This window comes from Ovis aries, chromosome 3 (assembly GCF_016772045.2).
Source record: "Ovis aries strain OAR_USU_Benz2616 breed Rambouillet chromosome 3, ARS-UI_Ramb_v3.0, whole genome shotgun sequence".
NCBI classification, from domain to species: domain Eukaryota; kingdom Metazoa; phylum Chordata; class Mammalia; order Artiodactyla; family Bovidae; genus Ovis; species Ovis aries.
In genome coordinates this window covers 192148126-192160326 of record NC_056056.1, presented here as the reverse complement: position 1 = coordinate 192160326, position 12201 = coordinate 192148126, and the positions used below count along the sequence as shown (strand labels likewise).

General features: G+C 40.0%; 1 protein-coding gene across 13 annotated transcripts in view; it reads right to left on the bottom strand.

Moving 5' to 3' along the window:
• The window catches only part of SOX5 (SRY-box transcription factor 5), a 1147842-nt gene that overhangs the window by 37915 nt on the left and 1097726 nt on the right, over positions 1–12201 (bottom strand). For all 13 annotated transcript variants that reach the window (XM_042247392.2, XM_042247394.2, XM_042247393.2 and 10 more), the window contains one exon: positions 6060–6205. In XM_042247392.2, coding sequence (XP_042103326.1) covers positions 6060–6205 — 146 coding nt within the window. The remainder of the gene's footprint in view (positions 1–6059; positions 6206–12201) is intronic.

The window sequence follows — 12201 nt, the reverse complement described above, 5'->3', positions numbered from 1 at the left end:
TTCACGCACTCTTCAGGCAATTAATGTTTGATGCATAAATTCTCTACCTTGAGACATATTTGTACATATCTGTATGTTTGTTTTTGTGAGTGACATCTACTTCATATATAAGAGGTCATACAGAAGTTGGCCATAATATGTAGAAACTATGTGAATGAATATACACTCACTGACTTAACCTGGCTCCAAGCAATGTTTTCTTGTATGCATGCCTGTATGAAACTTAATTCCTTCTGAAAACACAGACAAGGTATAAGGCCCTGGGCATGTAACAGAGAGGAGCAAAGGTAGGTAGATAGATGACATCAAATGTAACCAAAACAAACCAGCTTTATGATGAAGATATTTGAGAGCCTCGATTATCATTTCTATAATGTAGCTGTGGCTGACAATGACATTTTCCTACCCAATAGCAGAGATGCCTGCTCCTTGGAAGGAAATCTATGACAAATCTAGACAGTGCATTAAAAAGCAGAGACGTCTCTTTGCTGACAAAGGTCCATATAGTCAAAGCAATGGTTTTTCCTGCAGTCATATATGGATGTGAGAGTTGGACCATAATGAAGGCTGAGTGCCGAAGAATTGATGCTTCTGAATTGTGGTGCTGGAGAAGACTTCTGAGTGTTCCCTGGACAGCAAGGAGTTCAAACCAGTCAATCCTAAGGCAATCAAGCCTGAATATTCATTGGAAGGACTGATACCGAAGCTGAAGCTCCAATATTTTGACCACCTGATGTGAAGAGCCAACTTACTGGCTGGGGAAGAATGAAGGCAAAAGGAAAAAGGGGCAGCAGAGTGTGAGATGGTTAGATAGCACCACTAACTCAATGAATATGAGTGTGAGCAAACTCAGGGAGATAGTGAAGGACAGGGAAGCCTAGCCTGACTGTAGTCCATGAGGTTGCAAAGAGCTGGACACGGCTTAGCAACTGAACAACAACAACAAAGCCATTCTGGTCTTGCTTTTGGTCCCCACCAATATAATCTTTGATCTTAAAGTATCCCTTAGATGTGAGGGTGATCTGGCTGTGACCTCTGTCACCCCACTGGTCTTCAGGGTTGACTGGCTGATCTAGCTGGCTAAACAGGTATTCCCTTTTCTGCCTCATGGCTCCACATGCATCCCTCCTGGAGCTGCAAGCTTGGTGGAAGAGGATGACCTTCCACAGTAGGGGAAGGCGCTTCCTCAGTCAGGGGTACACGAGAAGCTGTTCTTCCCTGCTAGAACCTCCAAACAAGCTCTCAAGGTCCCCTCGTAGAAGAGGGTAGGCTAATCAAGCTTCCATGACTCCAGACACACCCAAATGAGGTGCTACATGTGGCAGTCAGCCTTTCTTTAAAAAAAAAAAAAAAAAAAAAAAAAAAAGCTATCCTTTGATTTCAGAAAGGATAAAATAAGGTCTTTAATTCAGTCCTGGAAAATAATCTGTGATCTCTCTTCCTTGACCAGTAATGTGCAAATAACCCAACTCTCCCCAAATGAGACATTTACAGAAAGTCAGCATGAAGGGTGAAGTGAAATATCCCTCTGTGAATGAAGAAGGAGCTTTAGTGAAGAGAAAATAACTTCTGAGTCTGCATGCCTTCAAGGGATAGTTGTAGGTGCATCAAAATTTTGTGATGCTAAGGGAACAACCTAGATAATCATAATTTCAACTCTGATATTACTGAGCTGACGAACTAAAGCTACCAGCCTCTTACTCCTGAACTTCATTATGTGCTCCAAACTAAGCGTTATTTGTTGAAGTTATAGTAGTTAGATATCCTGATACTTGTCACGAAAAGCTTCTCTAACAGATATTACAGCATAGGCCATCATCTTTCCAGGACAACTACAATGGGAGTGAGGGAAGTGATAAAAGAAAGCTCTGGTGTGTTCCACATTTCAGTGCATGCCAGAGGGCTCAGGGGTAAAGAACCTACCTCCCAATGCAGGAGATGTAGGAGATACACCCAGATGTTTCTGGGTCAGGAAAACCCCCTGGAGGAGGAAATGGCAACCCACTGCAGTATTCTTGCCTGGAAAATCCCATGGACAGAGGAGCCTGGTGGGCAACAGTCCATAGGGCTGCCAAGAGTCAGATGTGTCTAAGTGACTGAGTACACACAGACAAGGATACCTTCAAACACAAGGTCAGAACCTGAATACGAAGCGGGTCAAAGCTGTGCCATTTGGGTGTTAAAAATGCAAGTAGGTGGTTTTTATAAAACAAATGTATATATGAGGGACTTCTGAGTCTTTATACCTGAGAAGATGAGTTAGTCTTCCATAACACTAATCTGTATCCAAGCTGAGTGCTAAAAGATAACATTATTTGAATATACAATCAGGCTATAATTAACCAGAGATGACAATTATAAATAACACTGTGTCCCAGAGTTTCCAAGAAACCTGACATACACAGTTCTTGGGTATGTTGAAACACTTCCAAGAAAAGTAAAGAAATGAAAAATCTCTTAGAAGTCTTCAATTAAAATGTGTTTCAGTACAAACGACTTTCATTATGTGTTTTGGTACATATGACTGGAAAACATTTGTCCCACTCTTCACACCTCTAATTGTTTTCACTGCCCAATTACAGCTTTTCAGAATTAAGACATTCTAGTTAAGACAAGCATGTTGGTCATTTGAAATGTGAAGAAAAGTTAACATGTATAAGACTTGTGTACCCTAGAAAACAGATCTCTGCTATAGGTTTCCAATTGTTTGGATCTTGGGTCATGCCAGCTCCTTCTATCTTTCTCTCTCCTTCTTCCTCACTTCTTATATTTATGTCACATACTTTCAGGGTTTAGGAAGTTGGGAGGATTGTTAAAGAGAAAAAATGTCATCCTTTTAGGAGGGGAAGAGGAATTTATATATATACGCTGCCTTTATTCCTTTTGTTAGGATCTGTGAAGCAAAATTTCAGGCCAACTATTGATCTAACTATATACTTTGGCCATGGATAAAGTTGGACAATTACAACAATCTATTAAAAAGGTAGGGATTAAAAAATGATGACACCGTATGTCTACTGATGCTGCTTCACGTGGAAAAACAAGCAGCCACTTTTGTTGAGTCAGTATATAACTGATTTGATACACTCAGCAACACGGGGTTTTAACTCAGTTCCTGTAGGAATTTACCCACATAAATATGCCATGATTAACAATCAGAATCATAATTTGATCTAAACTGTAAGCTCTGTAATAGGCAGAGAACATATTTTCTTGTTCTCAATGCAAGTACATAGCAGCACTGTCCCTGATACATATGGGTCCTAATGTTGAATAATGACTAATTAAAAGATATAAATTTGACGTTATTTCATTCCCATGAGTTGCAAGACATAGATTGATCATTAATTTGGTACAAATGTCAGCTAAGCCAGTTCAACAGGAAAAGGCAACCACAGTAATTCCTGCTTCTAAGAGAGCTTCAGTCTCAAGTGTCAAGGGATGAACTAATTTGAATTCTCCAGCTGAAAAGGTTTACTTACACATTACAAGTGTTTGCCAGACTACTGCAATAATGGATTTTTACATTTTCATATTTTACAGTTACATGATGCAATTTCATTTTTTTAGATTTTCACTTAAAAATCCATAAAAATATAAGATCATAGTTGAAGATGTAACTCAACTGCATTGAAAGGGCATGGTGAAGAGATTCAGGAGCATAAACTTCTTGAGGATGACGATATCTTAATTGGCTAACAGATTCTGGCAGGTATTACTTCAAAAATAATTTTTTTAAGTTACTATAATTCTGTAAAAGAGAAAGGAAAATTGAAAGGAGTAGTTTTCAACAGAGGCAACTCACTCATGCAGCTCAAATAGGAGATGCTGACCAGAGAAATAAAACAAAGCCTAATTGTGGAAGTAGAAGATGAAGTGGAAATAAGGTCCCGAACAATGAACACTATGGAATAAAATGAATGCAGATGGTTCCACTCCTGTTACTTAATCAAAAGGCTGAGCAGAGTCACTGGAGCCGGCATGAAGTCATGTGTTAGAACAACAGCTGATCTGTATTAGAGAAGATTAACTCGCAGTGCCATGGTGGAAGGCCCAGGATTATTTTATGTACTTCCATTGCCTTACAAGCCGTCAGCACAATTATTGCCCTCCGATGTGAATGACTGATCTGTAACCACAGCTAAACAGCATGCTGCTTAGGGGCCTAGGAGCTTCATGAAGATGAATTTCCATACCATCAAAGTGCTTTTAATGGGTTCCCTGATCCAACCACAAGGCCTGTTTTGCAAGTATATAGAACTCTGGATGAAGGCTTCCTGTCCAAAAGGATTTGGTCGGTTGTCACTTGACAATTCCCAGCCAGCACAGGGGAGGAGAGGGGGGAGATAGGTAGAGTTGTCTCTGCTTTGGAGGATTAAAAAAAAAAAAAAAGGGTACAGATGCTGGCTGAATGCAACCAACTGCTGTATCCACAGCTGAATTCAATGCGCTTAACAAATAACGGCAATTTAGCTATGCTTGCGAGGAATAGCTTGAGTCACTTTGCATTAGCATCTGGCTGAGTGTTAAACTCATTTCTACATGGGGTTCAGAGAAAAGGAATTTCTGCTCAAGCATCCTTTCAAGAATGTTTAAGTATTTGAATATAAATTCCTTTATGCTTGCTATCATTCCTTCTTTGAGTTGTCACTTCGTTTTCCCCCTTCCCTTCTGGTGCTTAGCTAGAAAATTTTTGTGTCCTTCAAGCTGCACCAGTGTTGCTCTTCTTAGGATGTGAGACTGCCAGAGAGGAACACTTGACCAGGCTTGGCTCTCCCCTCTAGGAACAACAGAACTGAAATCATGTCTCCATCTTTCTGACCCATGGTCAGATCAGAAGTACAGAAGTACATAACTTCAAGCATTCTATAGTAATATAACATATTACTTCTTCTGAATAAAATACAATGTAGCTCAGACAAAATAGTTTGAAATTACTGTAACCCAGATAAAGTACACTTGGGGCAGGATCACACCTTCACTATGCTAATTGCTAGCTTCTATATCCCTGGATTGGGAAGATCCCCTGGAGAACGGAATGACAACCCACTCCAGTATTCTTGCCTGGAGAATCCCATGGACAGAGGAGCCTGGAGGGCTACAGTTCATGGGGTGGCAAAGAGTTGGACAGGACTAAGTAACATTTTCACTTTCACTAAGAGATTATACGTAAAATTCCATAGAAAACCTGGGAAACTGGAAAGTTATCCAAATGAGCAACCTGTCCATTCTGGATGATGCGGTTTGACTCATAAGCTTCCTTGAGTTATTACTAAGTAGCTGATTATTTTTTCTCTTATATACTGTATTTAGCTACTGGATTTTGAGAAAAAGGGGATTCAATGACACTTTAAAATTTGAATTAAAAATACCAATATGACCAAAGGAAGTATAATCACTTCAAACCTTCTATAGTAACATATTATTTTTTCTGAATGAAATACAATGTAGCTTAGGCAAAATAGTTTGAATTATAGCGTAGATAAATTCAGAAGTTTCACTGGGCTTAAGTATAATAATAGGTATACCAATACTGTTCCCATTTTAAAGAAAAAAACTTTGTTTTATAATCAAGTCAAAATTTCCAATTGTGCAGTCACCCACAGCATGACAGTGCTTTGTGCTGGAAACATATTATGACAAGCTCAGGCTCTTAGACACTTAGACCTTGAGCATGGGTATCATCCAAGCTTATGCTGATTAAAGAAGATTCAGCATTTTCAAATCCAGCTCATCCCCAAATACAAGTTGAGCATCTCTGTAAAGCAAAACTTTCACTTAGACCCAGATATTTCAAATGCCACTTTATTTTAATACAAAGTGAAGGCAGAAGAGGGGATAGTAATTGTCAATAAGGTTCAGATGGATAGAAGAGAATTACAACCCTTCACATTTCCAGATGGTTTTGATTAGGATGGGCATGAAGAATTCTGTACTGATCAAGGGAAAGAGGGAGGGAGAACAGTCATTCTGAGGACGGTGAGAAAAGAAAATGATAAAGAAGACATTCAAGCAATTTAAGTATTTTTGGAAAGCCAACCATTATTTTAGGAACTCACCTTTTCTGTCCGGCAGTTATTGAGACCTAGACTATTCACAACAGCCACCTTCCCGTCAAGCACCTGCTGTTCCCGCCGGAGCTGCTCCTTCATCTGCCGAGCTTCTTGGATTGCCTTGGTGACAGCATCATGGTCATTTAAATAACCTGAAGGTGTAACAGAACGAAGGATATGTTTTGCACAAATGTATAGATGGGTTAACCCTTCCACCATAAAAATCACTTCTCTTTTGGAGTGGCTAGTGTCTGGCATATACTGATTTTTTCAATGGAATCAGTCTGAGATGAATGAATGAATGAATGGATAATTGATGATGACTGATTCACACAATTACATCAGCATGGTGCCAAACATCTGTTTCCAAAACGTAATATTTAAGTGAAATACAGCTGGTTCCACATGTTTGAAAAGATGTTTAAAACATAATCTTTAAATGAACTTTTTTAGTCACGTGAGTATCTTGTAGTGCAAAAATACAACTTATCTTTCATTTTTTTTTCCCTTTGAGGATTATTTGAATGTTACCAGAGGATGCAAGCATTGATAATTATCACTGTTATTTACTGATACTCTCATAGTATTAGAAATGTCAATTTAGAGTTTGAGTATGACCACCTCATGCGAAGAGTTGACTCATTGGAAAAGACTCTGATGTTGGGAGGGATTGGGGGCAGGAGGAGAAGGGGACAACAGAGGATGAGATGGCTGGATGGCATCACCGACTTGATGGACGTGGGTTTGAGTAAACTCCGGGAGTTGGTGATGGACAGGGAGGCCTGGCGTGCTGCGATTCATGGGGTCGCAAGGAGTCGGACACGACTGAGCGACTGAACTGAAATGAACTGATGACACTATTAGGTTTGTCATATACAGAAGGAACAAATCGTTATTAACAGACTCTGGAAGAAGAGCATTCTCCCCCTTGCATCTATCCATGGTGAAATAAACCATAGGTGGCGGTGGCTTGTGACAGATACAAACTTGCGGTGGTGAAGAGGCTAAATTTCAAGCACAAATGTAACTGAGCCCCTGTAATTGTTGGATAAGAAATGGTGGCTACTGGGTAACTATAATCACACTTAACTCACACTCTTAATAGGATGGTCAAATGACCAAGTTGTGTCTGCAACTTCACAATCCATAGTTTTTAAAAAAATAAAAAAGGCCAAGCTATGTTTTTTAAAGAATAACACGTGTAAGGAGAAAGGCTAATTTTAATTTTAGCACTGGTCATTTAATTTGATGCATGCTCTGCTGATAATCTGCATGATTTTAGGGTAGAATAGTGAGGGAAAGGGATCATTTTGCAAATATTGAAAGGAGAGCTAATATATCATCTTTCACTGTCCCTATCTTTTAACTAGGGCATAAAATGGCATAAACTGAATCTATAATATGAAATTGCCCAGAAAAGGGACTTGTTTGTGACATGAGGCTAAATCTAACCAGATCCATTGGTGAATTGTGACAGATGGAGGGACTGTGAGACAGAAGGCAGGCACTAATCACACATAAAATGACCGGCTTGCCTCAACATGTTCCATGGATTCCAGCAAACTTTACACCCTAATCCATTTTTAGAACAAAAAACATCTGGGCCATAAATCCTCTAATCTGCCAAAACACGCTATTAAATCCCCTGATTTGTTGAAAAACACTAAGATTAAAGAAAGGAAATATAAAATGGCTAACTGCCGTGTTAGGAAAGTGTTATTAATACTCTTTCTTTGTCTCAATTATGAATGTTCTGGTACTAAAGAGCCTTGTCTAATCATGTCAGATTACACATCCTCGTTATATTACTAGACTCTTCTATCTGATCTGCTGATTGCCAAAAAAACCTAGAATACTTTCGTGCTGCTTAAACATTTCTATTGAAGAAGCTGATGTCAGATTAGCACAGTGCTTTGGTGCTGGAAGGCTTCTAAATGTGGCATGTCTTTTTCCCTTTATTATGCACAGACTGAGCATTGTCCTCTGATCTTGAGGCAGAAAGAGAAGTTCCAGGGTAGGCAACAGAAAGGGGAGCCTTGAGATACTATCTATTTTGCTTTTCTGAGCTCAATTCATTGGAACATATTAAAAAAACACAACACATCCTTGCTCATTACAAATACAGTATGAATAAACAACAACTGGTTAGATCTAGGTCAGATTAGCCTTTAGGGTTAACATGTACTTTAACTTATGGTCATTTTTAACCTTCTAGCATGCTCAGCATCCTGACCTGATACTTAAATATTATCTCTAACTCATTGTGTTCACAAACACTACTCGAGAACGAAATGCTGCCCTTATGTGACAGGGATGTTTTTGGAATACGTTCATTTAGCAAAAGATCTTAAGAAGGTCAGCCTGATTTCCCTATCCTCTGAACCCTGGCTCAGATGGTAAAGAATCTGCCTGCAATGCTGGAGACCTGAGATCGATCTCTGGGTTGGAAAGATCCCCATGGAAAGGGAATGGCAACTCACTCCAGAATTCTCACCTGGAGAATTCCATAGACAGAAGAGCCTTGGGGGCTACAGTTCATTAGGTTACAGAGTCAGACACGACTGAGCGACTAACACTTTACTTTTACAAACCTTGCTTATGTATGGCCTGGTACCATGGTACCATGCATTTTTGTAATCTATTTAGCTTCTCCAGAGCACAAATATATTGGAAATGGTTCGGGACATGGCACTGAGTCAAAGTAGGAATTCTTTATGCTTTTTAGGCACTGCCAAGATAACACTGTACAGGAGAAATTATTAATACATATGCAGAAAGGATGAAAATTATTTTGGGGGTGCATAACTGACAAACATACATATGTTCTGCAACGGCTATTTCCAGTGTGAGGTGTGTGTGGCTGTGCAGGTAGATACAGGTGTTCACTTTAAAAGAAATATTCTTGCTTTCAGAGACTTGAGCTTTAGTTAAAATGCTACATGAAATTCTAACGTGTATCTCCTGTGTTAAACCAAAAAGCTGTCTATATATTACAGAGCTGAATCATAATAGGATTGTTTGCTGATTCTTTATCTTTTGTTCTCATCACAGTCACCTACTTCCCAGTCTTGCTGGTTTCTTCTCTCAGTAAAAGACCTCATCTCTAACTCTCGAAGACCAATAAGGCTGAACTCTCACCTTCATGCCCCACCCAGACTCCTATCCCAGGCCAGCTTCAAATCTATCACCAATTGTACCCATTGCCTCCTTCTGTTTCAATGAAAAATCAAGGCAAATCCCCTAAACTCACACTCTAGATTTCTACACCTCTCTACTGGTTACTCTCTTTCACATTTCCATCATCCACTTGGACTTCTCTACTATTGCTACCACCTCCACTTGCAAGTACCTAAGCCTCTCCTCCTGAAACAAGCAAATAAATTCTTTCAACTTTGTGTTGCCCTCTCTTTCCAATCATGTTTCTTTTCCCTCCAAACCAAATTTCTCAAGATTCATAGCACAGTCTCTCATTCCTACCTCCCTTTACAATCTCACTATAGTCTTATTTCCACTGCCCTTGCTCTTTCAGATGCCAGACCCAAGGGACACCTTCCACTCATGGCAGAAAGAGCACTGGCAATCCCCTTGTTACTGAAACTCTTTCCTTCCCTGTTTCTCATCCCAGCACTGGATCCTCATCTCAATTACTCCATCCTCATATCCTTGCCTGAGATCTTTCTTCATCTGCTCCTTAAATTTGGTCCGGGATTTCAATCACCAGAAAATAATTTGTGCTTTGGAGTTGGATAAAACTGAACCTTATTACTTATTTGCTACATACAAAGTGTACACATTGTTTTATCTTTCTAAAATCTCAATGGCCTCACTGGTTAAATGTAATAACCTCACTAGATAATATGGCTTTGTGAAGATTAAATGAGTTAATATGGTCTATTAGCATAAATAAATGGTCCATGAAAGTTATTCAGTAACTGTCAGTTTAGTTACAGAATGGCACAGTGAAACAGGTAAAACTTGGGCATTGGATTCAGATGGATCCAGGCTTCTACTTCTTAGGAAGTGTGGTATTTGCCAAATTATAACACTTAATTTCACTGAGTTTCCATTTCTCTCAACTGTAAAATGAACATAAGGCTAATGGAAGAATCAAATGAAATAACACGTGAAGGAGTAGACAACATTTAGTACACTTGAGGAGGCAGTAGAAAAACGTTTCTATTTTTTTCCTCTTTCATTGTTCACTATATGCTCATCCTTAGCAGTCCTGTTGCACAGCTTTGACCACTATGATAAAATCTGTGAGGGGATATCCTTTGTTGTTGGTACCAAGGTTCAGTGAAATGGGAGTCACCCATTAGAGTTCAAAAGACCCTGAATGAAAACTTGATACATTTTATTCTGCCTTCATTATATACTTGAGCAATAGGTGCATCTGAAGACAGGATCAGAAGGAAGGGTAAGTGTTTAGGAGAGGTTTGGTAAGCGTCTTATGAGGAAAATGGGAGGGCAAAGACCAATATGGCTTCCAGTTAGCACCTCAAATGACATTTGGGAAATGCAGATTAGGAATCATTAATGTAAGAAAGGTGTGAGAGTCTGTGACTGTGTTACACTTACAACAGTTTGATTTTTCATACCTTGGAGTTCCTTCTTAACCATAACCAACAAAATTCTCAAAATTAAAAAGGTCCCTATTATATATTTTTTGGGCTTCCCTGGTGGCTCAGTGGTAAAGAATCCTCCTGCAATACAGGAGACCTGGGTTCAATCCCTGCATTAGGAAGATCCCCTGGAGAAGGAAATGGCTACCCACTCCAGTATTCTTGCCTGGAGAATTCCATGGACAGAGGATCCTGGTGGGCTACAGTCCACAGGGTCGCCAAGAGTTGGACATGACTGAATGTATACACATATATTATATATTTTAAGGGGCCAAAAGAAGGGACTAACTGGGAAGTCCAATCTAGAGGGGATAAAATCTAAACAGAAAAAGTGAATGAATGGCTGTTCCACAAGGGAAGAGCCTGTTAAAAGGCAGAAGGAAAAACAGCAAACTACTTGCAACGGGTTGAATTGTGTCTCAAAAAGACAGGCTGTGTTCTAACCCCTGGTATGGGTGAATGGCATCCTTATCTGGAAACTGAGTCTTGGCAGATGTGTAAATTAAGGATCTTGAAGTGAGATCACACTGGATTTATGATGGGCCTTAAATTCAATGATTTGTGTTCTTCTAAGAGAAAGGAGGGACAGATTTGACATACAGATTCAGGGAAGGAGGTTACAGGAGCATGGAGGCAGACACTGGAACTATGTATCTATTAGTCAAGGAACACCAAGGACTGCTGAAGCCTCTAGGAGCTGGGTTGTTGTTCAGTTGCTCAGTGGTGTTTGACTCTTTGTGACCCCACGGACTGCAGCATGCCAGGCTTCCCTGTCCTTCACCATCTCCCAGAGTTTGCTCAAACTCATGTCCATTGAGTCAGTGATGCCATCTAACCATCTTGTCGTCTGTTGACCCCTTCTCCCCCTGCCTTCAATCTTTCCCAGTATCAGGGTCTTTTCCAATGAATCAACTCTTCACATCAGGTGGCCAAAGAATTGGAGCTTCAGCGTCAGTCCTTCCAGTGAATATTCAGGACTGATTTCCTTTAGGATTGACTGGCTGGATCTCCTTGCAGTCCAAGGGACTCTCAAGAGTCTTCTCCAACACAAGTTCAAAAGCATCAAATTCTTTGGTGCTCAGCATTCTTCATGGTCCAACTCTTACATCCATACATGACTACTGGAACAATACATAACTTTGACTAGATAGACCTTTTGTTGGCAAATTAATGTCTCTGCTTTTAATATGTTGTCTAGGTTTGTCACAGTTTTTCTTCCAAGGAGCAAGCATCTTTTAATTCCATGGCTGCAGTCACCACCTGCAGTGGCTTTGGAGCCCTAGAGCTGGGAAAGGTGTGGAACAGATTCTCTCTCAGCGCCTCCAGAGGAACTAAGCCTGCTGATTCCCTGACTCTGGATTTCTTTCTAGCTTCCAAATAGTGAGACCCAGTTTATGGTAATTTTTTGTGACAGCCTTCCAAACCAATATATGGGAACTAGTCTTAAGGAAGCTCCTAAGACTCAAGGGATGATCCCAAAGACTGTGAAGTATCTACTGCCAGTCTCACACCCTTCCTGATTTCCA